We start from the raw sequence: 24,596 nt of genomic DNA, 5'->3' as shown, positions 1-24,596 counted from the left end.
CTATAAATCGATTTATCAAATTAGTGAGAGAGTATTATGAACAGTGGCATGAAGGTGGCGGTAACCCATCCATAAATCATAAAACCGATTCAGAATTTGGTTTGCTGGGGCCACTGACTTTCATTTAATCTTCAAATTCCCATTTAAAATTCCGTATAAATTCTTAAGCACCGAAAGCATTGACCGATCTAAAAAAAAAAAAATAAAAAATGTACGACGCTTCGAAATTCCACGGGCAGCTGCAAAGCTCAGATTCTCCCTACGTGTCAGTCCGTCATTGGGCGCACGGATATCCAAGCCTTATCAGTCGCTTATGCAATCCCCAAAGCCCACAGATCAATCTGACCATAGGAAAGAAAAAGACCACCTTTGCGGGTCCCGCGACATATCCCTCCGCTCTCTCCACCGTCCGTTTTTCCAACGTCCCTCTCTTCTCTCTCTCTCTCCTTTCCCTCTCGCTCTAAAAAACGAACGGTCAACCCGGCCACGGAGAAGCGACGGTGAGCGAGCGAGCGAGCGAGCGAGCCGAGCCGAGCTATGCACTCCGATTCGAGCCCTGAAGAGACGGCCGTGACCCGAGACGGAGCGCCTGACGAGCCCGGCCGTAGCCGCCGGACATGGAGCTGTCTCTGCCTTCGCTGTCCCAGGGAACTCCGGCGGCCTCGCTGGCGTCATCCTCCGGCAGAGCCGCGGCGAAGCAGCTCTACGACCACGGCGGCGGGGGAGGTGGGGAGGAGGGGATGAGGCGCGCGGGCTTCGGCGGAGCTGCCAGGCCCCTACCTCGGGTGCGGTGCGTCAAGTCGTCCGCCGAGAGGAACGGCGGCGGAATCGATGCGAGCCGGGAGAGGGAGGGCGCGGGAGGGGGACGCTTCGCGGGCCCCGCCATGGAGGTGACCACATTCGACCGCGGCTTCGGCGATTCGGAGTTCCCGATTTGGGAGAAGATCGGCGCCGTCGTGCGGCTCAGCTACGGAATCGGTCCGTCCGGTTGCTTTCATCGTTCTCCTTCCCGTCGCTCTTGTTTATCATTTGCCTTCTATCCGTCCCTTAGTTAGTCCGGTGCTCGATGATGAACAGCGAAGATTTGCAAGACTTTTAGTCGATGAATTCGAGATTTTGGTCTCAGTAGAAGTAGCTGAACCGTAGAAATCGGAAAGTCAACTTAGGTAGTGTATTGTCCGTTTTCTCCTCCTTGCACGGGAAATTTGCTTTTCTCTCTGTTCCCTCGACTCTTTTTTCTGCTACTTTCGGAAAGCATCTGCGTTTATGTAGCGATGATTGGTTTCGTTCTCGCTAGGGTACAGAGTTAAAAGCCTAAAGGCGCTTTTTCTCGATGATGGGTCTCGCCTTTTTCCTGATTTCTTGATGTTCCAATGTGGAATTTGCTGTTTCAGGTATATACGGGGCAATGGCGTTGGCCGGGCGATTCATCTGCTCGTTCACCGGGATAGATTGCACGGGAGGGTTCCATCCTTCGCTAGACGCGATCGTCGGAGGGCTCGGATACGCCATACCTCAATCATGGCTCTTCTGTTTATTCTAGATGTATGTGCATTCTAGTAGTAAATTGCATCAATTCATGTTTTAGATGAATTTGATTTTCGCAGTACTAAAAATTTCAAATTTTGTGCATGAGGTGGAACTTTGGGAAATTTGGAAGCTTTAGTTTTCATTAGCAAATGCTAGCTTTAGATGCATGCTTTGAGTTTGGGGACTTTGTGTTCACAAGGTAATATTGTTCTTCCAGGACGAAGTAGTGAAGTTGTCACCTCATGCTCGGGCTATAAGAGACGTGGAAGATGAAGAGCTATGGAGCTTCTTTTATGGGATGTCGCCGTGGCAGGTAAAGTCATCTCGTCTTATGCCTGCTTTGTCTTGTGTTTTTTTCCCCCTGTTTTCGAACTTGGTTAACTTTTGAAGTAAAGTAAGGAACTTTTCTAGTCCGATGTAATCTTGAATTCTTGATTTTCCAGTTCATACTAATTGTTGCTGCTAGCTCAATTGGGGAGGAGCTTTTCTACAGAGCTGCGATTCAGGTATGTTCATATGGGAAAATGCCATTTAGGCTTTACATATGGATTTAATTGGATATTCTCTAGCTCTTTCTGTCAATATATTTTGTCTTGGAGATTGACGATGTGTTGAACCTTCTACTGCGCATTAAAGATTAGTATTGATAAACATGGTTCGTATTCTTTGACAAAGAAGGGGCGGCTGATTCTTTTATGGGAACCGTGAAATTGTCATTGGTGTAATCCACAACATCACATGCACATGTTGTGATCGAATGTCTGTTTCATGTTACAGGGAGTACTCGCCGATGTGTTTTTGAGGGGCACAGATTTGGTCACTGACGCTAAAGGGATCGCTTCTCTGGTATAAGTTTCACCCGGAAAACTGTTTCCTATCTTTCTGCAGGCAACGCCTAACTCATTTCCATCTCTAATTATGCAGACTGGAGTGCTACCACCTTTTGTCCCTTTTGCTCAGGCATTTGCAGCGGTTATTACGGCTGCGCTAACGGGTTCTCTATATTATGTGGCTGCCTCCCCAAAAGGTACGTATTAGTGCCCGAGTCCTAGGAAATCTCTGTCTTGCTTCTTTTGGTCGAAACACTGACAAACATTTTCATGCTTTCGTAGATCCCACATATGTAGTTGCTCCAGTTTTACAATCTCGCTCGGGTCGTGAAAATCTGAAAAAGCTCTTCGCAGGTGCCTACTCAGATATCATATCTTGAATATACTTAGCTGCGTTCATTTCGGTTACAATCATGCGCCCTCATCGGTGTATGATAGTTTGATGGGCCAGACACTGAAACATATTATGTAGTAGCAATAGACAACATGACTCGGTTGTGACATGTCGCACTATTCTGATAGGCCCTCAATTTAGTTAGAAACACTGATCACATCCTGATCTCTGTTCTCTGTTCTCTGTTTATTACTTATATGGATGTCGCAAAGCAATACATGATTATGCTGTATTCTTGATCTGGAACTTCTGGGAAAGCCAAAGTTTAACCTTTTCCTAGATGGCTACTGACATGGATTCCTCGGCCTCCTTGGTGATCCATCTTTCATTATGTGACAGCCTGGTATGAAAGGAGGCAAATGAAGAAAATCTACTCTCCTCTTCTCGAAGGACTTCTGGCTCTCTACCTTGGGTTTGAGTGGATTCAGGTAACATGCTGTTTGCCTAAAAAGCACCTATTTGAGCACTCTACTTATTTCACATGGAGCAGATGAGACTTGGAGATTGTTTTGACTTTAAATCCTGATGCCCATGTGACAGACAAACAACATCCTTGCACCTATAATAACACATGGGATTTATTCTGTGGTAATACTTGGACATGGCCTTTGGAAGATCCATGACCACCGGAGAAGACTACGCCAACGAATCCAGCAGCTTAGACAGGGAAACGATTCAAAATGAACACTGAATCAGCATAAATGTAGCTCGGCATGCATGGAACTTGTACATTACGTAGAGTTTACTATTGTATGGTCTAGTGGCAGATGTAATTTCGGTAGAATAACCTTATACATCAAGAATATGTAAGAGAAATTCAAAGCTGTATACATGATATCATACGAAGCCTCTTTTAAGGAATTACTTCGGTAGGCTGCTGGTTGCCAGACACTATAGCATGTTTTTTTAATTTCAAGAGTGCTATGATCAATGACTGGAATAGTTGTCCCAACTGAAAAAGAAGTGAGAGATTGGTTGACATATTATTAAGCAACATAATCTTATAATTCCAAGTTCATTCAAGTGAAACACATGGTGCATAAGCAATACAGGGAAGCAAAACCTTGTTTGACAACTGTCTAATCGATTGACAAACTCTTGCATAAATTTGTTCATCAAAAAAGGAAATAACCTCTTTGGGAATTTTCGTTGTCATTTGACTAAATTCTTGTAGGCGATAATCTGACAGTATGGTCTTTTTATGTCTTCATGTCGAGAGTCAATCTTCTAATTGGCTGATGACGCTGGCGAACACACGGTAGCCTTGGCTCATATCAGAAAAGAGGCAATACTCATTCTTTGCATGGTATGTTGCCATTAGACCTGTATTGACAAGCAAAAGCATCTAATCAGCTCTTACGATAGACTATTATTTTGCGAAAGGGAAGAAACAGTAAATAAATGAAAAAAAAAAGTACCAGACAGTTCTATTTTTAACTACTATCAAGAAGTTTGGCCAAAAGAAAGCTAAAATCTCTATTAATGATGACACATAAATATCATACCATATCCTGAAGTTTGAACGTCAAAGCCTTCATCCTACAGCATGAAAACATCTAGTTAAGTAATTAAAGGAGTACAATAATTTAACGGGACTACAACAAGAGAAAAAGTAGATACCTGCAGTTCCCTGATGAGAGGCAGGGTTCCTGTTATTGAGTAAGGCTTCACATGGCCCACGACCTCTTCAGTTGCTTTGCATAATACATGATAGCCACGGGAATTAAGATCACAAGCAACCCCAGACGATGCCTCATCAAAACTTATACTAAGTCTGCAGGAGATGGAACCGTTGTCGTTTCAACAAAATTTCAGCATGCACAAAATCTGTCAGAAGTATGGGAATGCTGTGTATGTGTGCATGAGAGAGAGAGAGAGAGAGAGAGAGAGAGAGAGAGAGAGAGAGAGAGAGACCTTCCCCTCAGGTTCTCATCAGGTAAGACATACTTTGACACTGGACCCCGTGAATCTAATTTCTCTATGTTAGCATTTATGTCATCTACATATTCCTGCAGCTTCTTCACAACATCTGTTACACTGTATAGAATATCAGTCAGAATCCATCTACGAGTACCATTGGGTGAGGGAAAGAAAAGAGTATTCTAGAGACATAATTGCTAGGGATTTGAAGGAGATTGAGAACTTTCAGTTACAGCAGCTTACTTGTAGAATGGTGTCAATCTGCAAACAGAGATTGTAAAAGGCCATTAAGTATAAAAACCATCAAGAATACGCATTAAAGAAGTTCAAAGCTGCTTTCCAAACCTGACATCTCCAGAAATTGTGCACTCTGCAGGAATTTGATTGATTCCACCCCAGGATCTGCATTGCAGGAAAAATATGATTTAGCCGCAAATTCTAGTTTTACCTAAAATTGTAACTTGCACTGTCGTAACTTACAAGACCACTGGGTTGGTTTCATCGTTGACGGAGTAGCAAATCCATAGACCTGCTCCTTGGCATGTGGAGGAAAATCATTGTAAAACCTTGTCTGAATCTCTTTCAGTGCCTCCATGGCCAGTTCCAGAGGATTTATAGCCTGTTATATACGAGAGGACAAAAATACATCAATTATTCAAGTTTTACTATCTAAAATCACTTATCATCTGATGAAACCTCGCTAAGCCTTATTGTAGCCACTAGCCAGTGTCCTTTTCTTTTAAGTCATCATTCATACTACTAAGCATTCTGTTGTTTGAATCTACTAGTGATCCACTATGAGCAGAATAACAATTGATCTATCACATGGTGCAGCAGTGAATTATGTTGACCAAGCATCTTCCTTTGGAAAGAACAAGCACAGAAAGCAGAAGCTGCAGAGTGCAGAGTGTAGTGTAAATGTAGTTTACTCAAAAGATAGAACCTCAAAATTATGTACAATGTAAACCTCAAGCAAATTTTTCATAAGGTCATTGTGAAAAATGTCGATATGATGGTATATTCAATTTAGATGGTCCAGAAACCAACAGTTTTATGTGAGGAATTTTAAATTCATACCTTATGTGCTAAACCACTGTGGAAAAGCTTTCCCGTAGCTTTGAGTTTCCAAGGAATCATACCACCAGTACCAATGCAAGGTTGTTTATCAGCAGTGTCAATCCAAAATCTGCATGGAAATCAAGGAACTGCCTAAAATTTCACAAATTTCAAATGAACGTGAGCAAAAATACCATATGGCTCGCATGTATATCAGAACAGTGGAATAGATTATTCATAGATTGCTCATGCAAAGATTATCCTTCTTTCAAAGCCATAAAGATTTATCTCCAGACCTTGTACTGAATCCATATATAGCAGATATACTTGCAAAGGTAAGGTCCAGTCAAATTGGGGGAGAATACTTACAAAGGACCATCCTTCAGCTTATTAAGCAATCCATCTTTTACAAGAGCATCCACCCCCACGCCTGGAATGGAAGAATTTTCCTCACTAGCAATGAAAACAGCAACTACGGTTGACTTCAGGTTGGGCTTTGTCTCCCCCAACCTCTTCATGAGTTCGGTTACCAGGGCAACGTGTCCTAAACAATCCGTCGTTCCACGACCACAGAGTTTATCCCCATCGATGCTCAACGAGAAAGGATCAAACTCCTGAACAGTTGATCCTTTATACCATTATTAAATTATAGAAAATCCACATCCCATAATTAAAGAGCTGATGTCAATCACTCAAACGCTACCAATCAGCTCATATACGACATGGGCCCAGTAACTTGCCCAAGTAGATTCTGCTACAACAGAACCAACAGGCTCAAGTGTGCAGAGTAAAAGAAGCAATACAAAGATTGTGTTTGCCAAAGGATGAACCGTTCTAAATAATTCAAAATCATTCCAAATGAAATTAGAACCAGCAAAAAATTCTACCACACAAAAACAAAAAGGAAAGGAAAGATCAGCTGGACAGAAGCAGCTAACTTGTAAAATGCAGGCAACGATAAAAAAGCAAACTACTAACAAGTACTTGATCACGGACAGAAATTGCGTAAAAATTCCAATTGCCAAATAATAATGAATCTAAAACCTCGTCCTCAGTTCAAATCTGATCAAATTCCTCAGTACATTCAGCCAAAACCCAACAGTAACACTCAAAGACGACCGAAATCGCAACTCGAAACTCGAGCTCAATATCGTACAAGCCACCAGGATGGACAGCAACACATCCATGTCCATTCCAACGAAAGATTGAATTTTGATCAATACCCAGAAAAACATAAAAGCCCAACCCAGTTCAGAGAACTCGAACAACGCATTGAATTGCCCAACAGCCAAAAACGCAATTTCCAAAAGAAGGGCTCAGAATTTGCTTATTAAAAAAAAAATACAGAAATCATTACCCAGGCACTAGGATCCGCCGTGACGACATCCATATGCATCCCGACGAAGGACAGGATCTTCCCGGGCACGGTCCCCGGGTACCCACGATGAGGTTGCCCCTGTTGGGGTGGTAGTTGACGTGGTTCACCACCAGGGGCCGCCGCCGGTGGAGGTGCTGAGGGGGAGGAGGGAGTCGAGGACGTGCCTGACGATCCTGTCCTCCTGGGGGATCAAATCGGGAGGGTTGTTCTGACGTACCGGGCCTCCCGATGAGCTTCGAGAGGAGGGCCGTGAACGACTCCCTCTCGAGATCCCCCAGCGTCGCCTTCACGTCGGACGAAGAACCCATGATGGACACAGAGAGAGAGAGAGAGAGAGGTGGCGCCGGAGAAGATGAAACCTTGAAGGACGAGATATGGAGGAGGAGGAAGTGTCGATATGAAGCGATTCTCTTCTCTCTCTTTTTCCCCCTTTTCTTAGCTTCTCTATTTCTTATTCAAGGAGCGGTTTCTTCTCAGTTTGCATCATCGGAAGTTGCAAGGCAAAGTCGACGGATTGGCTCTTCATATTTTCAATGGTAATAATATACCTAGGGGTGTGCAACCGGATCGGTATATCAGGAACTAGACCGACCCACCCGGAAAATAGGGTCAAGATTGGTTCTCGTTGAAATCATTCAGGAACCGGTTCCTAAAATTTGGAATTGTTTGAACTGGTCCGAAATTGAGTCCAAGTGATTACCTACTCGAACCTGTTTTGGAACCGATTTTATAAGTAGGAGTCCAAACCCTATTTTTTACTTGATTTTTATTCTTATTCATGCAATCATATAACATTTTTCCTCTTGGCCTTCTCAAACATGCACGACGCTCTTCCTTCATCTTTCCTCTTCCTCTCTTGCTTTCCTCCCTCACTAGCTCCCTCTCACACCGTCCAATAGACAGATGGTGTCCATCGCCACCAAATTCTTATGTACCACCTAATTTCTCTTCTAGAGGAGTTATTCTTGCAGCAGAAATTTGTTAACTTTTCAAATAAATAAATAACTTTAAGTAGTAGTTGTGGGAATGAGACTAATAGTAAACCCATGTTTGTTGCTAATGTTTATGCAATGTTATGATTTTTGCTTTGCCTTATGATTTTATTTATGATAATTAGCCTTGTGGATCATTAATTTTTTGTTTAGTCAAAAAGTTCATGTACTTATTCATTACAAGTGCTTAATGTTTCAATACAAATTATGAGGATCACGTTATTTTCTTGCATATTAATGTAAAATTCGAAGCCATATAGAATATCGAACAATTATAAAACAAGTTCTAATGGAAATGGGTTGACTCGGAATTAGATTGAAAGAATAAGATATGCTCACGGTGCCTAATACAAATATGGTCTGATATATGGTTCAAAAATGGAGAACCGGCTATAATAAGGCCGAAAGACGGGCCCAAGTCTAGACCTACCCACTTGGACCCGATCACCCCTAGTAATAGATGGGGGGCAAGGAAGGAGATAATCATTCGACAAGCTTTTTCATGTGAAGAATTGAAATCAAATGATTTCCTATTTTTGATTCAACGTAAATCAAAGAATGAATGCTCTATCAGACATGATAAGATTCTCTTCCGATTAAATTATTCAATTCTGCATTCTTGAGATTTATTCTTTATGAAGCGAGAATATATTCAATCTGTTCACTTGTGAAAATAAAAAATCAGCTTTAGGAATCACTCAACATCAACGAATTGACACCATGACCCTCCAATCCATTCAATACCTATTCACACCTCGACCTTTTTTTAGTGTCTTTCGAATTTCACTTTTGCCATTTTTAAGACTTCCCGACGCTTGCAATTTGAGGATTGTTGCTCACGTGAAACTTAAAAAGAAGACGAAAACAGCCTTAAAGAGAAGTGAAAGCAAAGCAATATATGATCCAAAAGCTTGGGCCGGCCCATGAAGCACGTAGCCCAGTCTCATCTGAGACGGGCCAGAATCCGAGTCCGACCAAGTTGGGCTTAGGGAAATTATTTCTTCCGAGGGAAAAAAAGGAAAATTCCATATTCCCCCTCCATCACTCTCAAATTCTCAAGGCGCCCCCTATAATTGCCTTTTGTCTCAAATAGCCCCCTTCGTAGTTGGCGAAAATGTATCAAGCCATCCCTATAGCTTTTGAACGTCATAAAAATTGGACGGTGCTGAGTCACGTGCCCATCACGTGCATTTGTCCGCAACGGTTAGCGGGTATATTTTGTCCGTTTGCATTACTGTAAATTGAAATTCAATGATAACATTAAGAGAAATTGAGGAAAATAATGACAGAGACATGATGGTCCACCACCATCTCAGTTTGAGGAAATCCAACGCAATCTAGATATCATTTGACCGTTTAACTGATCGGAATTGGTGTCAACAATTGGGATGTTGGGAAATTTTCGTATCAAAAATTGAAAATTGCCCGTTACCAATCTACCAACTCTATGTCAATTGCTCTGAGCCAAGGTTACCTCCATAGGCCAAAACGCATGGACTTAACTGGTTCATGGCGGGCCTCCAAGTGGCTGATACTCCACGCCCATGCTTACAAAATAAGTTTCTTTATTGTGGTAGAAATTTGTTTCAAATGGGTTGTTCTCGGGCTAGAGAATGGGCAAATGCTGATTAATATGCTATTCTGCTTTTGTATGGATGATCGTGAGAAACTGAATTTCCCTTTCTGCTGGCCTTTCAAGCTCCAACGCGATAGGATGCAAAGAAGAACAGAGAGAAATCTCTAGAAGCGGAGAGAGAGAAAAAACACCCTCTTCTTGAGCTCACCATGGTCGCCTTAAGCAGTGATTTTCGGTCCTGGTGTTTGCAGGGGCGGCAACTCCAGATGCGGGGAAGAAAAACCCTCGTTCTCATGTGTGTTCTCTCTCTGTTATACATACCTAGCCATGCCTTACCCAAGCACGATGGTCGAGTCGTGACGACTACCATCGCCTCTCTCTCTCTCTCTCTCTCTCTCTCTGTGGACTGCTGGTGGTGGTGGTGGTCGCCGTCGTCTCCTTCATTCCTCATCTCTCATTATCTCATAGAATTGGATTAGGGTTTGAACATAATCCAAACCCTTTTGTCAAATGCTGGGGGCTATTAGACAATTTTCCGTATTTCTGATAATGTAAGGCAGGAGTTTTCTAAACATCTGCAAATACCTCATGCTTGTACGTCCCTCAGTTCTTGTCCGAATGATTGTTTAGAAATTGCAGTGCCTGATTGTACGATGCTCTGTCCACACATGTTTTGGGTTCATCTACCTTAGCCGTAACGATCTTGCAAAAAATGTTCATAAGTTTATATACCATAGTTTATGTAAGATACGCTATCAATTTCATCGAGTGATCTAATAACATATTCACTCATATTTCACTATACCGGAGCTTATCTTATAATTAGAGTCTTTATGATTTTCACTAAGGATACGAAACTCCATAAGATGTCTAATAGGAAGATTAATGGAGATTTGAGACAAGTATGATTTCCCAACACACAGATCTTTCTTCTCTACTCTTTGATGGCACTACCTTCTAGTGTTCAGTGCCATCTTAATCAACCTATGGTATAAGATCTAATGTCTGGTTACCATGTGTTTTCAAGATAAGATACTTAAAAATCTATGGGTTTTGGTTGATTATATATATGAAACCCAATGGATTGCATGTTGATTATATATATGAAACCCAATGGATTGCATCTTTAGTGACATGATATGCGAGGAAATAAACATGGCCGTTCTTCTTGAGAAGTATTGGACTATATAAACTTTAGAGTAGCTTTACCACCTTCGCTTAGGATTCTCTGAAATTCTTGATATTTTTCATAAAATTCACTGAAACCTGCAGTCAAAAGATCTCTAAAAAATTAGCAATAAGATAAGGACAATCAAATTGTCATGCTAATCCTAAGATGTGAAGTTTCTTTTCTGTAAGATTGTAGTTGCATGGAGTTTAAGATTTGGAGGTTTGCACTTCAATTCAATGGATAGTAGATTTTGCCATAAGGCAAAGGGTCAAGTCATTCAAGAACCTCTGCAAAATGGCTTGAGATAATGTTTCCAAAAACCCCTCAATAAGAAAAGCCGTCATGATCCTATGGACAATGGCTATAGGGCATTCAATGACTAAGGTATATACCAATATAATCATTTTAATTCCACTGGACGATCGGGGATACCAAATGTGAAGAGATATATGATTGGATAGTCTGGAGAGATCCAAAGGTCTAAGATTTTAACCTCCATTTAGTTTGAATAATTTCAATAGGTAATCACAAATGAGAGGTATCGGTCTTTGTCCGGAAAGGACGGGTTGAGGTATTTAAGGTGGCACATCTCCTTGGAGGCTTGGGAGATCTATGGCCAATCTGCCAACAATTAAGAAAATTATATAAAAAGTTATAAACTTATTGTATTTTTACCAATTCAATTTTAAACCATTCAATTTTGTTAATTGAGTCCATCTAACCAATTCGACCGAAAATCACTGTAGTGGACACTAGTCATCCTATGAGGCATGACTAATGTTTACATGAATAATTTTTAATAATATTTTTATTAAAAAATATTTTCCTTTCTTTTTCTTTTACTCTTAATCTAAGCCAAGAAGAGTCACCGACGCCCTCGTCGACTATGAAGGCTCTAGGCAAGGTCATCATGACATCATTGGCCATGGGCAAGGGCCCTTGTAGCTCGTCGGCTACAAGTGAGGTGGCCCTCACTCTTGCCCACACCTAGCAAGGTAGTGAAGCCCTCTTGACCTCACCTAGAGCCTTCGCAGCGCTAATGGTTGGTGACACTCATCAGCATAGAAAAAAAAAACAAAGAAACAAGGGAAATGAGAAAATTCAAAAATTGATGAAATATTAATATATTATTAAAAATTATCTATGTCGGTGCTAATCATGTCATGTATGACAGTCAATTTCTACATCAATGATTTTTTGGATAAAATTGATTGGATAGACTGAGTTAATAAAATATGAAAATATTTAGGACTTAATTGACAAAATTGAAGAGATTTATGAATGAATTGACAAAATGATAACATATCTAGGACTTTTTAGATAATTTTTCCACCAACGGTTTGGTGAACATTGCTAATGTGTACCTATAGAAGGATGAAACTTATTTCGGTCTTGGGAGAAGATCTTAAGAAAATTTTTCTTGGCTTTGCTTTCTTTTGTCTTAATAGATGGACATTACTTATGTTTAGTTTTCTGCCAAAACAGATTTGTTTTTAGTAAATAGTTATTGTCTAATAGCTTTTACAAAATAAATTTATAAATATTTAGACTCCGTTAATTTCACAAAAATCAATAATTTGTAAAAGATTTTCCTAATTTTGATAATTTACATATTTGGAAAAGAGGTAATGGAAAAAATTCTTATTGATAGCAAAAATGTTTAGGCATGAACTCTTATTAAGAATGAAAATATTTTTCATTGACTCAGTTTTGTAAGAGAACAATTATTAAAGTTAGGATAAAAAATTCAAATTGTTGATTTCAGGAAACAAACGTAGCCTTAAAAAGTTTCTGGAAAAGGAATGTACGTCAAGCAAGTGTGCAAGTTATTCAAGGTTGCCAGAAGTTACCTGCCCTAGCTTTGTTAAACTACTCGGTTACTTTATTTAGTTCCAATTTGACTTGGGTAGCTTAGAAAATCGAATCGAATCATTTGGAGAGTGACTTTAGAGCAAGAACAGTCGATATTCATTTATTAATAGAAAGTTACGTTTCAATAGGTGGGGCGATATATAAGCTCAAGTTCAAATCAGAATTCATTGTTCATAACAACTGGGTTGACTTCAAACCCCTTCTCTAGCGAGTGAAGCTCAACCTCCAAAAATCAAGTGATCTCAAAGAATAAAACTAATAACGCCTCCGGAACGATGGAAGGCAGTCATGATCAGCTGAGCAAGTGATCTCAAAGAAATCTTGGAGTTTGTCCGGAGGTCTGTGTGTTCACAAAGGTTTTAGCGTAAAGCAACACAAAGACAACGCTTTTTAGCAGGTAATAAATAAGCTTGCATGTATGAACGTGCAACAGATAATAACAAGGAAAACATTTTCAATGAAAATATATAGACAATACAACGGCAAATCTCTGTTCAAGGATAAATACTAGAGCGCGTCGATCTGGGCAAAGAGAGAGACCGGAGACTTTTCTCTTTTAAAACACAGACAGTATCATCATCATGGCCACGAAGTGTGTGCAAGAACTGTCGCTATACAAGTTAGCGGTGACGGAGGGAGAGAGAGAGAAGGAGATGAGACAAAGCCCTACATTCAGAGAGAGAGAGAGAGAGAGAGAGGCAGTCAGGATAAGAGGAAAGCAATGATTACTTACTTTGGGGAAGACCCACGAGCACTGACCACGACTTAACCTCAAAAAATCACTCTCACAACCCCACCCCTGTCTCTCTCTGTATCCTCCCTCTGCTTATTTTGAAGTTGTCCAAATCTTGGTCGATCTATACTCGACCCCGCGCTCACTGTCAGGAGAAACAAAAAAAACCGGACAAGGTGTTCATTACGTTTTCTGCTTCCTAGGTCCTCGTTTTGAGGAAAAATCGTTTAAAAAGTTTTAAAAATATTAAATTTTTATTAATTCAATTATAAATATTTTAATTGTAACCATTAAATCTTAAATCTTTCAAATTTTATATGATCAATTCTAACCAGAAATCACTAATGTAAATACCAATAATTCTAACTGACATGACATAAATAATTTTTAATAATTTTTAATTTTTTTAATAATAATTTTTGTTCTTTTTCTTTTTTTATTTTATTTTATTTTTTTCTCTGCCAGTCATTGGCAAGGGCTAGCAATGGCCTCCGAAGAGAAAGGAAAACAAAAGAAAAGATGAAAAATGAAAAAAAAAAATGAAGAAAAGGAAAAAGTAAAGAAGGAAAAGAGAAGAAAAATATTAATAAAAAATATTAAAATATTAAAAATTATCCACATCAACGCTAATTGTCTTTACGTAAAAAGATTTCCGGTCAAAATAAGCTGGATAAACTTAATTGACAAAACACGAAGATGTTTAAAACTCATTTGACACAAGTAAATGGTTTATGGCTGAATTGACAAACATATAATAAGTTTAAAATTGTGGACAATTTTCCCATTTTTTAGAGATCATTGTTTTCTTATACTAGTTGGGTGATTCTACCCCAAAATCAAACTGATTTTATTAAGGGAGAATATATTGTTAATCAAGGGGGGTGCTTATACAAGTTTGTAACAAACTAAAACACTATGCGGTTTATGTCAGTCCACTATTTAAAAATTCTAATATTACCCGTATAAATCAACCAGCCTATGAGAATACGTAGTTGTGAAGAAATATGACACATTGGAATTGGATAAAAAAGGGCGTAATACGAACGAAAATAAATCAACGGTGCACAAAAGCTTTTGCAATCATCTTTTTACCAATTTTACCGATTTCTCGTGCTCCGTCGACGGAAACTACTATGATACTAAAGAACAATATTTCTTAGACGCTGGTTTTTCACCAAAGAAAGTGAAAAGAGAAACAAAGTTCGTCAAGACCCCTCAAACTTTTCGACCAAGAAATAAGACCCCTTAAAATGACCTAAACCTTGTGCGGTTTCTACCTAAAAACACGGAGAACCGACGTGATGTTTTGAGATGTACTTCCCCCTCTTTCGTACTTATTCCAAGAATACTCAAACATGAACTAGCTGAATAAGGTTCGAGAGGAAAATTACAAAGATTGTTTGCTGTCTTAGGTTTGAGAGCTACATGGCAATGCAATGGAAAAGCATACAGACGCTCATGGTCCTCAGGAACGTTTGCATCTATCTCATTCACAAGGGGAGTGAAGGAGAAAAGGGGGACCAAAGGCAGAGTGTGTCCTGACAAGAACATAAAAATCAAGCAGGACCTATAGCTACTCTCTCTGTCCAAGCTACGGATTTTGGTGGGGTTCTAAATTTTGACGGAGTTAAAAGAAGTTTGTGGATGAGCTATTACATACTTTGAGGGACATAGATATGGCATCTTCTTCCCAGAAAGGGATCTCACAAACTCTCTCTCTCTCTCTCTCTCTCTCTCTCTCTCTCTCTCTCTCTCTCTATACACACAAATTGTGGATGAGCATTTCTTGGGGAAAGCAACTCCTACCTTTGGACAAAAAATTATTGAACTACTTCATAAGGTGAGTGAAGAATGACCAAGAATCAAAGTACCATTTCCTATCTTGCTCTTTGCATGGTTCGGACAGTAAAACTTCCTCGATCACATGTATGTTTGAAAGGACAAGGCATTTACCTAGACGTCAACTGTGAAATCAAGATCCATTTTGCCTCAAATGTGTCTAGAAGATAAAAAAAAAAAAAAAAAAAAAAGGACAACACTGGAAATGAAACAATCTTGATGATTGGAAGTGGTCACCAAGGTGTGAGACCTAGAATGAGATGTGGCTTCTATGGGTGCGTATGACAAAATTTTGGAAGTAAATCAATTTCTAGTAATAAATTATTTTCTTAATTTCTATTCCCTAATTGAGTTTCTAAATAAAAAAATACATTTGAAAAAATTCTGTTTCTGGAACAGAAATTCATTTGATAATAAATTAAAATTTTTCTTTTTAGGGGTGCGGCCAACATTCAATGTCTGGCAACAAGTGGTCAGCATCCAGCTTTAGACGGGCAATGGATGGGCAACAAGTGGTAACGATAGTTAACGATTAGAAGAATTTTCATTTCTCACTTTTATTCCAAAAATAGAAAAGATAAAAATTTTAGTTTTTGATTTGCTCCAAATCTATTTCGAAATAGAAATATGTCCATAAATAGAAAAATAAAATTACCTAACGGATTGTTCTAAATATATTCTAGGGAATAGAAAAACATAGAAATAGAGAAACAAAATTTTTGTCATTTGTGCCCTAATAGGCTTCGGACAGGCTTTTGCAATAACAAAGGGAGAAACAATTAACTAAATCACACACTAATTTGAGAAACTCATTCTTGGGGTATATATGTAGAATTAGAATTAACACACGAGATATCCCTTTGGTGCATGATATAATTTAGTATCGGAACGTTAATGATGGGTGTACTCAAAGGAGAACGCTACCTAGATTGTAACCTCCTGAAAAAGTATTATACACCAAAGGAGAAAAGCGTGAGATTTAATATCACGGCAAGAAAACCAAACTACAGCGATGAAATTATCTGGCAACGAAAATAGCTTGGTCGCTATAGATGAAGTTTCCTCACAGTATGCCAGACAATGGCAGCGAATTGTGTTTCATCGTTATTGCACAACCAACCGCGATGAAATACGATATCGTCACCGCTCCACCCAAGCAGAGCTCTTGTTTAGGCTGCTAACGCGACATGGCAGAGGCGGAGATGACAAATGGCATAGTGGTTAGACAGAAACATGTTGAATCTAGGCTCTTAGTTATTTGCAAGCTAATACGAGCAACCATTTACACCGTACATTTAGCAACATGGAAGACTTTATTTAACTACTTTTAGATAATGAAAAAGGTTACTGCTTATTTATTACTGCGGCACATAGGTTTTAAACTTTGGTACTCAACACAGAAACTGATGTTGACTGTTATGATTGCTCCTGAAAAACCTAAGAAGGATACTTCACGGGCACCTAACATTTTTCTCTATCTTGACGAGGAAAATAAAACATGTAGGCCTCAGGGGAGAGTAACTAGTCATGCATGGACCATTTGCATGGCAACAGATATATTGTTCTCCATCATGAATTCTGCAAACATTTCCAGATCTTTGATTCTTTTTTCCTTTCTGAAAGTAAAAAGGACAATATAAGTTAACCTTTGCTTTATACATCTGACTGGGGGAGGAATGTTTGCTTCTTCATGGAAAAAGGAGGGCATAAAAAAAGATCTTAGTTTTATTGAAGTAGCGGCTTTGCAGGAACTACGCATGACCATGTGCAAAGCCCTAAAGAGTCCAACATAAACGACATAAAAAAAACTCTGCGCGCTCTGCTCTACAGTAACTTAAAGAGAAGCAGGAAAAGAGAAGTGGAAAAAAATAAACAAGTAGTAAAACAAAGAAGCACTTAAAAGCATTCAGAAAATCTAAGTTGATCAGGTAAGTTTCTGGTGAGTGGCAGAGAGAGATCCTCTTGGTGAATGTTTCTTCAAGATTTAAAGTAAGGGGATATCAATTTGAAATGGGCATGTCCCTGCTCATCTCTTTCTTGTATATTTATTCATATAATGACTGCATGTGGGGTCGCGCTTGTCATGTACCCCAGCAGATATGCACGTCTTGCGTGTGAGAAGCAAAATTTGGGAATTTGGCAAAAATAGAAAAGGTAAAATTTTGGAAAAAGGAAATTTTGATTAAGTAAGACTAGAAGTATCTAAATCAATTTTCGTTTCTTTTGTTTCTCGAAAAATGTGACATTTCTAAAAAATGTTTTCCAAGAATTGTTTTCCAGGAAAATGATAATATTTTCTAATATTTAGCCAAAGCCTGAAAATGATCTAAGATATATTTTTCATTGTTTGATAATATGATTTTTAGATCAAATTTTCTAATTATTTCTTTTCTCTTTTTCCTTCTTCCTCAATCAGTCACCAAGTCATGGCGAGGTTGTGTGACCATCCACAAGCACGGGACAAGCTCCCCAAATTCCGAGGAGCTCGTCCCTCACTTGTAGTTGTTTTGTCGGCCACCAATTGAGGAAGAGGAAAACGGCCACCAATTGAGGAAGAAGGAAAATGAAAAAAGAAAAAATAAATAAAAAGAGGAAAAATAATTAAAGCTTTGATTTCTTTGAAAAAAATATTTCTATAACAACAAACGTTTCATTAACTAAGGACCCAAGCCCGAGCATCGAGGACCCATGCACTACTTTTGTGGACCCAAACCTAAGTGTCGAGGACTAGAGCTCGAGTGTAGAGGACCCGAGCATTGCCTTAATGGACTAGGGCTTAAGTGCTAGGACATTGGCCGTAGGCACCAAGACTTCGGCTCTAGCCTCGATAGACCCGGGCATAGGAGCTGGAGACCTCATCTTGAATGGAGGACTCATGGACCAACATAAGGGTTCCTATGTTCAAGGTAAAGTTTTGGGTTTAAGCATTGATTCTCAGTCATATATTCGAAAAATGTTTTCTGATGTTTTCAAAGAGGAAATTATTTTATGTTGACTCATTTTTTTAAGTGAAATGATGAAAATTTTTTCTCAAAAAATGTTTTTCACGAAACAAATGGAGTATGAGAAATTTGAGAAATGACTCTCTAACGATTTTATAAATTACTTAATAGTTGATGAAAATTTACCATGAAAAATTATCTAGATTTGTATGGAATTCTTAGTTAAATGTTTGAGATTGAGATGTGTTATGTACAGTATAGAAATTTATGTGTGTCTAATTATATGTACATACATTGAACATTCAAGTTAGCAGGAGCTGAACGGGGGTGACTCTTCCTTGCTCCTTGGGTTCTATATATATATATATATATATATATCGCACTTCTTTTTCTTTTGAATTTCATGTAACTTTTCTTCATCAACTTAAGATTCTACATCCACTACTCTTCATCTCGTGCATTCGTGTATCCTAGGGAGAACAAAGAATGACTTTTCCCAATTGAGTTAGTCCTGCATATCATTCGTATGATCATTCGTCTCATATATAGATACACTTGACTGTCGTAGGAAGTTTGTAAGTGGACACAAAATTAGGAATTTCAAGCATCGTGACCTCAAAAGACTTCATCAAGCTAGAAAAAAGAGAGTGACAAACGTAATGAAATGATGGAGTGACCTCAAAAAACTTGAGTTGGCCTTTTGTTCTAGACAGGAGTGACGCGAACGATGATATTTTAATTTTCTATTAGCTGCATTATTTTTCATTAATGAAGGATAGGAGTGAAAGCAAAATGATGCTTGGTTCTACATAACAGAGAATGTTAGCGTCTGTGTCCAATCTGTAGCCTAAAATGAAATTAGGCAATTAGCCGATATTGGTTATTTATGCATTAGCTAAAGTTGGCTGAGTTCCACCCTCAAATTCGAGATGATGGTGGACAAAAAGGAATCAATGGGACAACCAACTTCCAATGCATAATATGAATGGTTTTCGCTTAAAATTTTTAAGCTAATTAAAAAGAAAACTAAGAAGCTACTAATATTTATTGAACATAAACTCAGTTCTCTAAATTACTTGAAAATATTTTGCATTTTTCATGGACGAAATTATTAATCGTCTCCAATGCTTAGTTCTCTATATAAGAAGCTAATATTTCCTCTAGTGCACTTGCCACTGAAACCTTTATGTTAATTGAGTTGAATTGATCATTTATGTAGACACCTAAAGAATATAGCTCAAATTTTTATTTGCAGAGCTGGAATTTGCATGATTGTACGTTTGAGATGCTAAAGATATATGAACAATTCTTTAAGATTTGACATTCTTGAGTTTTCGTGAAGCTTTTGGATCAATAGTAATCTCATAAAATTAAACATTTTATCATGTTGTAGAAGTAAAGACATCTTTGTTATTCCAGATATATTCCTTGAACTGCAAGCCACACCTTCATATACCTGCTCAGAACTTTAAAATTTAACCCAGCCGGCTAGATTAAGGCGGTTCAACATTTCAACCCTCAACTCCAAAGTCATTTCTTATTTTCCAACTAATGACACTGACCATGTCCTCATGTTTTTACCGGCAATTTCATCTCCTTCAACCTTTGACCAGTACCAAAAAGCTTAGGCTTGCTGGAGCTAGTTCGACACTTTGATACTACAAACACTAGAATCATTCCTTTTTCACTTCCCTTTGGCCTGTCACTGAATTTATTGAACCTTAGTGATGATCACGAGTATTGTCCACAAAGAAGGATTTGAGTGATGCTATGGTGTTTGATCAATGACATAAATGGATATATCAGAAACAATAACAATCGGTAAAGCGACACCCTCAGCCATACCTATTATTAGTTAGACAACCGCATGATGAGCAAGATTAGAGGTGAATTATGAGGAGATAACTTAATTCTGAACCAAAATTATTTCGGAATTCCCTAATAGAAAATCAAGGAGGAAATCAATTACTGAATCTACAGAAAGAACGAAAGAAAAAAAAATCAGATGTTGCAGATGGAAACCCAAGAGCAAAGAGAGCACAGATGAAAGGGTGCTTGATTAATTATACCGTTGCCGTAAACAAAATTGCATAGTAATAGCCTTTAAATTGCACAGAACGAGATGCCCAATGAAAGGTTGATTTATCATTTTTTATATATTTTATAATATGCGAAGTCGGTGCATAATTTGTGATCTGAATTCTTGAAAGGAATTAATGAACCGGACCCCCACTGATCAGAATTTGATATTAATGCCCAAGAAACAATACCAGGGAGATGGCACTTTCGTGTTTGATTTTTCCTTTAAAAAAAAAAAAAAAAAAAGAAAAAAGATACGTTTGAATTCCCCCCACAGAAATGTATGCTCAGGCGCTACTCAGAAATCAGGATCAGAAAATGACACTTACCTGAAAGAATATGTGTTAGCTTATCATCAACTCAAAACCCTAATAATAATCTCTTCTTCACACCATTCTTCCTCAAAAATGCAAATACTTTCCCCCCGTGCTTTCAAGTTGAACACATCAACAATTATTACTGGGGAAATCAAATGATAAAATCAATAAATTAAAAGGAAGGGGAAAAAAACTCACATAAGTCTCTGAGAGTTACTAGGACTCTTATCGCTTACAACTTCTCTAGTACCCTCTTTGCTCAAATTGAAGATGGACAAACTCCCAAAAAAAAAAAAAATCAAAAATTATTTCGAGATGAGCATTCATTTGTGCCCGAGCCGCAGCTCGAGATCCAGCTCTTCTTCGTTTTCTGGATCCTCGCACTTGCTACTAGTATTACGGCAATTGTAACTGCCCACGACTGCCGAACTATGGGCTTCGCTTGACGAGTAGTGGTGAGAAGAATTATTACCTTGCGACTGCATCGGAAAATTAACCGAAGGAGAAGGCGGATAAGGCGAGATAGATAGAACGGCGGGGGTAGATTCGAGGCACGCGGCATTCGCCTTTACCGGGTCGAAGATGCCAGTAGGATGAGGCAGCTGGTAAAGAAAACATAATCCCCCACCTGGGTACCCGAATTCTTGATTCGGGAATATCAGAGTCGAGGAGGACGGGGAAGAGCAAGAAGCGAAAGGAGAATTTTGGTTCGCCAGCGGCCGGAATTGTGATTGGTGAAGCTTAGCACGGTCTCTGCGGTGGACATTCATGTGGCCGCCGAGGGCTTGGGCGGACCGGAACTCCCTTCTACAGAAAGAGCAAGTGTAGGACCTCGGCGGCCAGGTTGCGCCCATAATGTTGCTAGTGTCTTCGGCGAAGGCTCTCACCTCCCACGAGTCATCATCCTCCTGGGCGGCACTAGGGTTCCACATCCACGAACCGATGCTCGAGCTAGGGTCGACTTCGTTCTTCTTCTTCTCCTCCAATTCTTGTAGCGCAGCATCGAAGTTCTTCAGTTGAGCAACCATGGTTCTAACAATTGCTTTGTTTTTGTAAGGTCATGGTGTTGAAGTGATTAGACGGGGGGTTGAGGAAAGGAGGGAATGGTGAAAAAGGGTTAAATAGTCGGAAGATGAGGGAGGAATTAGAATAGCGAAAGGGACAAAATGAAACCCTAAAAAAAGTTGGGTGAAGTCACCAAGGTTTTTGGAGCAAGTACTTGGAATTATGATGTAGAAAAATCGTCCACCCGTATATTTAATTTTTCTCTAGTCCATAAAAGTTTATGTAATAGATGATGAAATATTTGCGACATGGAACTTCGGCCGCAACGCCCTTCCGACTTGTCGATATGGTTAACCCATGAAGTGCCAAGGATGAGTACAAATAGTCCACTAACCTTGATTTGCATAGACCCCACAATTATTTGACTTTAAATTCTTTTCTTCTTTTTATTTTTGTCCTGCGTTTTGTCTTAGAGAATGCCTTTTCTTTCCCCTTGCATGCTTAATCGATCTCGATGGCTTTGAGACTCGAGAGGAGCGAATTGTTCTGTAAATGCAAGACATGGGTTCCGCCATAGATTAATCACTTTTCTACTTATAAACCAAAAAAAAAAAAAAAAAGCATTTCTGAGACTATAAGAGGCTAAATATAGAATAATAAAAGAAGGAAATATAATAGACGGTGCCGGAATGCACAGTAACGAATCTAAGATTAGCATGTTAACTTAATTCTCGTATCAGACATGATTTGCTTGCTCGCCTACGACCCAAACAAAGAAGCAATAACCTCTGCCTTATCATTTGTAACATCAACCTGGCGTCACCAAGGATGTAATTTCATTGAAACCTCGTCAATATAATAAATCCGACTCATGCTACTCTGTGCAGGTCAAGATGGAACTCTGCTTTTCTTCTTTGTATTGTCCTGCGAGTGAAGTGAGTACTGTAACTACGCGTTCGTGGTAGCTGCCTTGTTGCTCTGCATAACAACGAGAAAACATGCTCCAGCTTAATCATTTGTACGATCAATTTCTCCTACCTATATTTGTTGAAACGGAATAACGCATGCATTGAATCCAAAGGTTTATATTACTAAGTTCACGTTTGTCGGCGAAGAAACCTAATTGAGATTAACAAGTGGCTTTGCAAATATCCAAGTGCCCCTACGAAAACGTTGTTGCGAATTTGTCATCGACTCCACAAGGGCATTAAGTTAATTTGGGGCAGAAATGAGTAGAAACTGCTGCAAAGTAACATATTGAATGTCATTAAGGAATTAATCCTATGCACTTTAGTTTTCAGATATCGAAATCACATTAATTCATCGAGAACGTCCTTATTGATGACTAAGCTTTTTGTATCATGAAAGCACGATTAATCCAACATAACTATGATCTAACCAAAACGTTGTTCCACTTTCACACATTCTACCTTGCCATTAACGATAAAAGAATTACTTAGCGGCACTTAAATCTGATTTAGTTCAGACAACATTCTTGTTTTACTGCATAAAGAACGCCTAGGGTCTTTGTTCTGCCACCCGATGCCAGTACATACTAGACGTCACAAGCTTTAGGCTGAATGGTGAATTATTCCATCGGCACATGTTTCCTTTTTTGACTTTTTTGAAGCGACGGCCTTTGACTACTGCAGCAAACTGGAGTTGTATTTGACTATTGAACAAATTTAACCGTAGTTTCTTCTACTCTATGTGATTTTCCTCGTTAGTCCCGAAATCTGCTGGTTAAGCTAATACCTTACAACTGTCCTGCTTCCCAGCAAATGATAGATCTTGTTATTGAGATGGATATTCATGTCGGCTGATGTCGAAATTCCTTCTGCTGAGCCTCTCCATTTCGACAGTAAAGACTTTCCTTCGTAAAGAAGTCTAAGTCTCCAGTACAAGTTATATCGTATCTTTCTTCAATACAAACAACTTTCCCTGGCTGGAAAATCTTGTTTTAAAGAGTAAAAAGACAGACGCGAGGGACGAAAAAATAACAAAATCAAATTAGGCAAGGAGACTAGCAGCTGATATGACTTTCTTGAGGTTAGACAAACCCTTTTTTCCCTTTTCTTCCCTTCTTTTGTCAAAGCTTGTCTCCAAATTTTCAATCTCAGAAAACGGGCTAATTATGTTTTTTTTTTCTTTTTTTCTTTATTCTTTTTTTTTTTTTGTGAAGAGCGTGTAGGTTCAAATCATTCGATGGTGTGAAACCATCCTAAAACTTTACACCAATGAGACACTTCAATTATCTTTTTCCCTTTAAATTGTTTTATTGAGGAAATTAGATTTTATATAGGCACTAGTCGCCGATATATATGAGATAAAAACTTAATCACAACGATAAAGTGGTTGTTGTTTTTTATCAGGAAATTGGTTGATCAAGTAACACACTTAGAAGGAAAAAAACACAATAAGAGAGAGAATTATTACAATACAATTCACGTGTTTCTAATCTTGAAGTGATTCAACTAGCAGAAAGTTGAGTTGTCATTTGTAGTTCCTGTAGGTTTGTTCCCATATGAGTTGTATCTCCTTTTTCTTTTTAGCCTTTTCTTTTTTGGCAAATGAAGGGTTTAGTGATCTATTGCATTTACCATCAATTGATGGGCCAAACCACCAAAAAGTTTTGTAGGCTTGACTATTGGGCTGCTCATTTGACAGATTGGGCCAGCACAGTGTTGTGTTAAGGAGTCTCCAAAAACAAGCACAAGAAGTATTCATCTACCGGTTTAGGTGGTCTAATTAACTAAACGATAATAAATGGTTGGTCATTTGTAAAATTTCAAAATAAAATTTAGTAATTTAGTAATTTTTCAGTAAATTATCAACGCATTACCTCGTAAAAAATCCCTTAGGGAATAATAAAATTGTTTATGATCTATTATCTCTATCTCGACCATGAAATTTCATTTTTCCTTTGACCACCGACCACTACTCATATGCATGTGACATTTGA

At 38.8% G+C, this 24,596-nt stretch overlaps 3 protein-coding genes across 3 annotated transcripts; 1 reads left to right on the top strand and 2 right to left on the bottom strand.

Annotated features, from left to right (window-relative positions):
- The first annotated feature begins 442 nt into the window (after positions 1–442).
- Positions 443–3,609, top strand: LOC104442014. The gene is given in 10 exon segments (XM_010055302.3): positions 443–978; positions 1,395–1,514; positions 1,517–1,545; positions 1,748–1,843; positions 1,974–2,036; positions 2,308–2,376; positions 2,455–2,557; positions 2,643–2,714; positions 3,094–3,182; positions 3,295–3,609. Coding segments are annotated over 10 exon segments (1,146 nt in total). The 5' UTR covers positions 443–617; the 3' UTR covers positions 3,439–3,609.
- A 78-nt stretch (positions 3,610–3,687) lies between these two features.
- On the bottom strand, positions 3,688–7,623 carry LOC104442015 (acetylornithine deacetylase). Its single transcript, XM_039311588.1, is given in 14 exon segments — positions 3,688–3,706; positions 3,887–4,077; positions 4,260–4,293; positions 4,375–4,528; positions 4,669–4,791; positions 4,918–4,935; positions 5,020–5,076; positions 5,151–5,293; positions 5,752–5,860; positions 6,100–6,344; positions 7,088–7,170; positions 7,173–7,220; positions 7,223–7,320; positions 7,322–7,623. Coding segments are annotated over 13 exon segments (1,311 nt in total). The 5' UTR covers positions 7,417–7,623; the 3' UTR covers positions 3,688–3,706; positions 3,887–3,973.
- Positions 7,624–20,739: 13,116 nt separating this feature from the next.
- Positions 20,740–21,832, bottom strand: LOC104442016 (transcriptional regulator SUPERMAN). The gene has a single exon (XM_010055305.3). The coding sequence runs from the start codon at positions 21,655–21,657 to the stop codon at positions 20,953–20,955; it is 705 nt and encodes a 234-aa protein (XP_010053607.1). The 5' UTR covers positions 21,658–21,832; the 3' UTR covers positions 20,740–20,952.
- Positions 21,833–24,596: the final 2,764 nt, after the last annotated feature.

Source organism: Eucalyptus grandis, chromosome 4 (genome assembly GCF_016545825.1).
Source record: "Eucalyptus grandis isolate ANBG69807.140 chromosome 4, ASM1654582v1, whole genome shotgun sequence".
In the NCBI taxonomy this organism is placed as follows: domain Eukaryota; kingdom Viridiplantae; phylum Streptophyta; class Magnoliopsida; order Myrtales; family Myrtaceae; genus Eucalyptus; species Eucalyptus grandis.
This window is presented reverse-complemented; position numbering and strand designations above follow the sequence as displayed.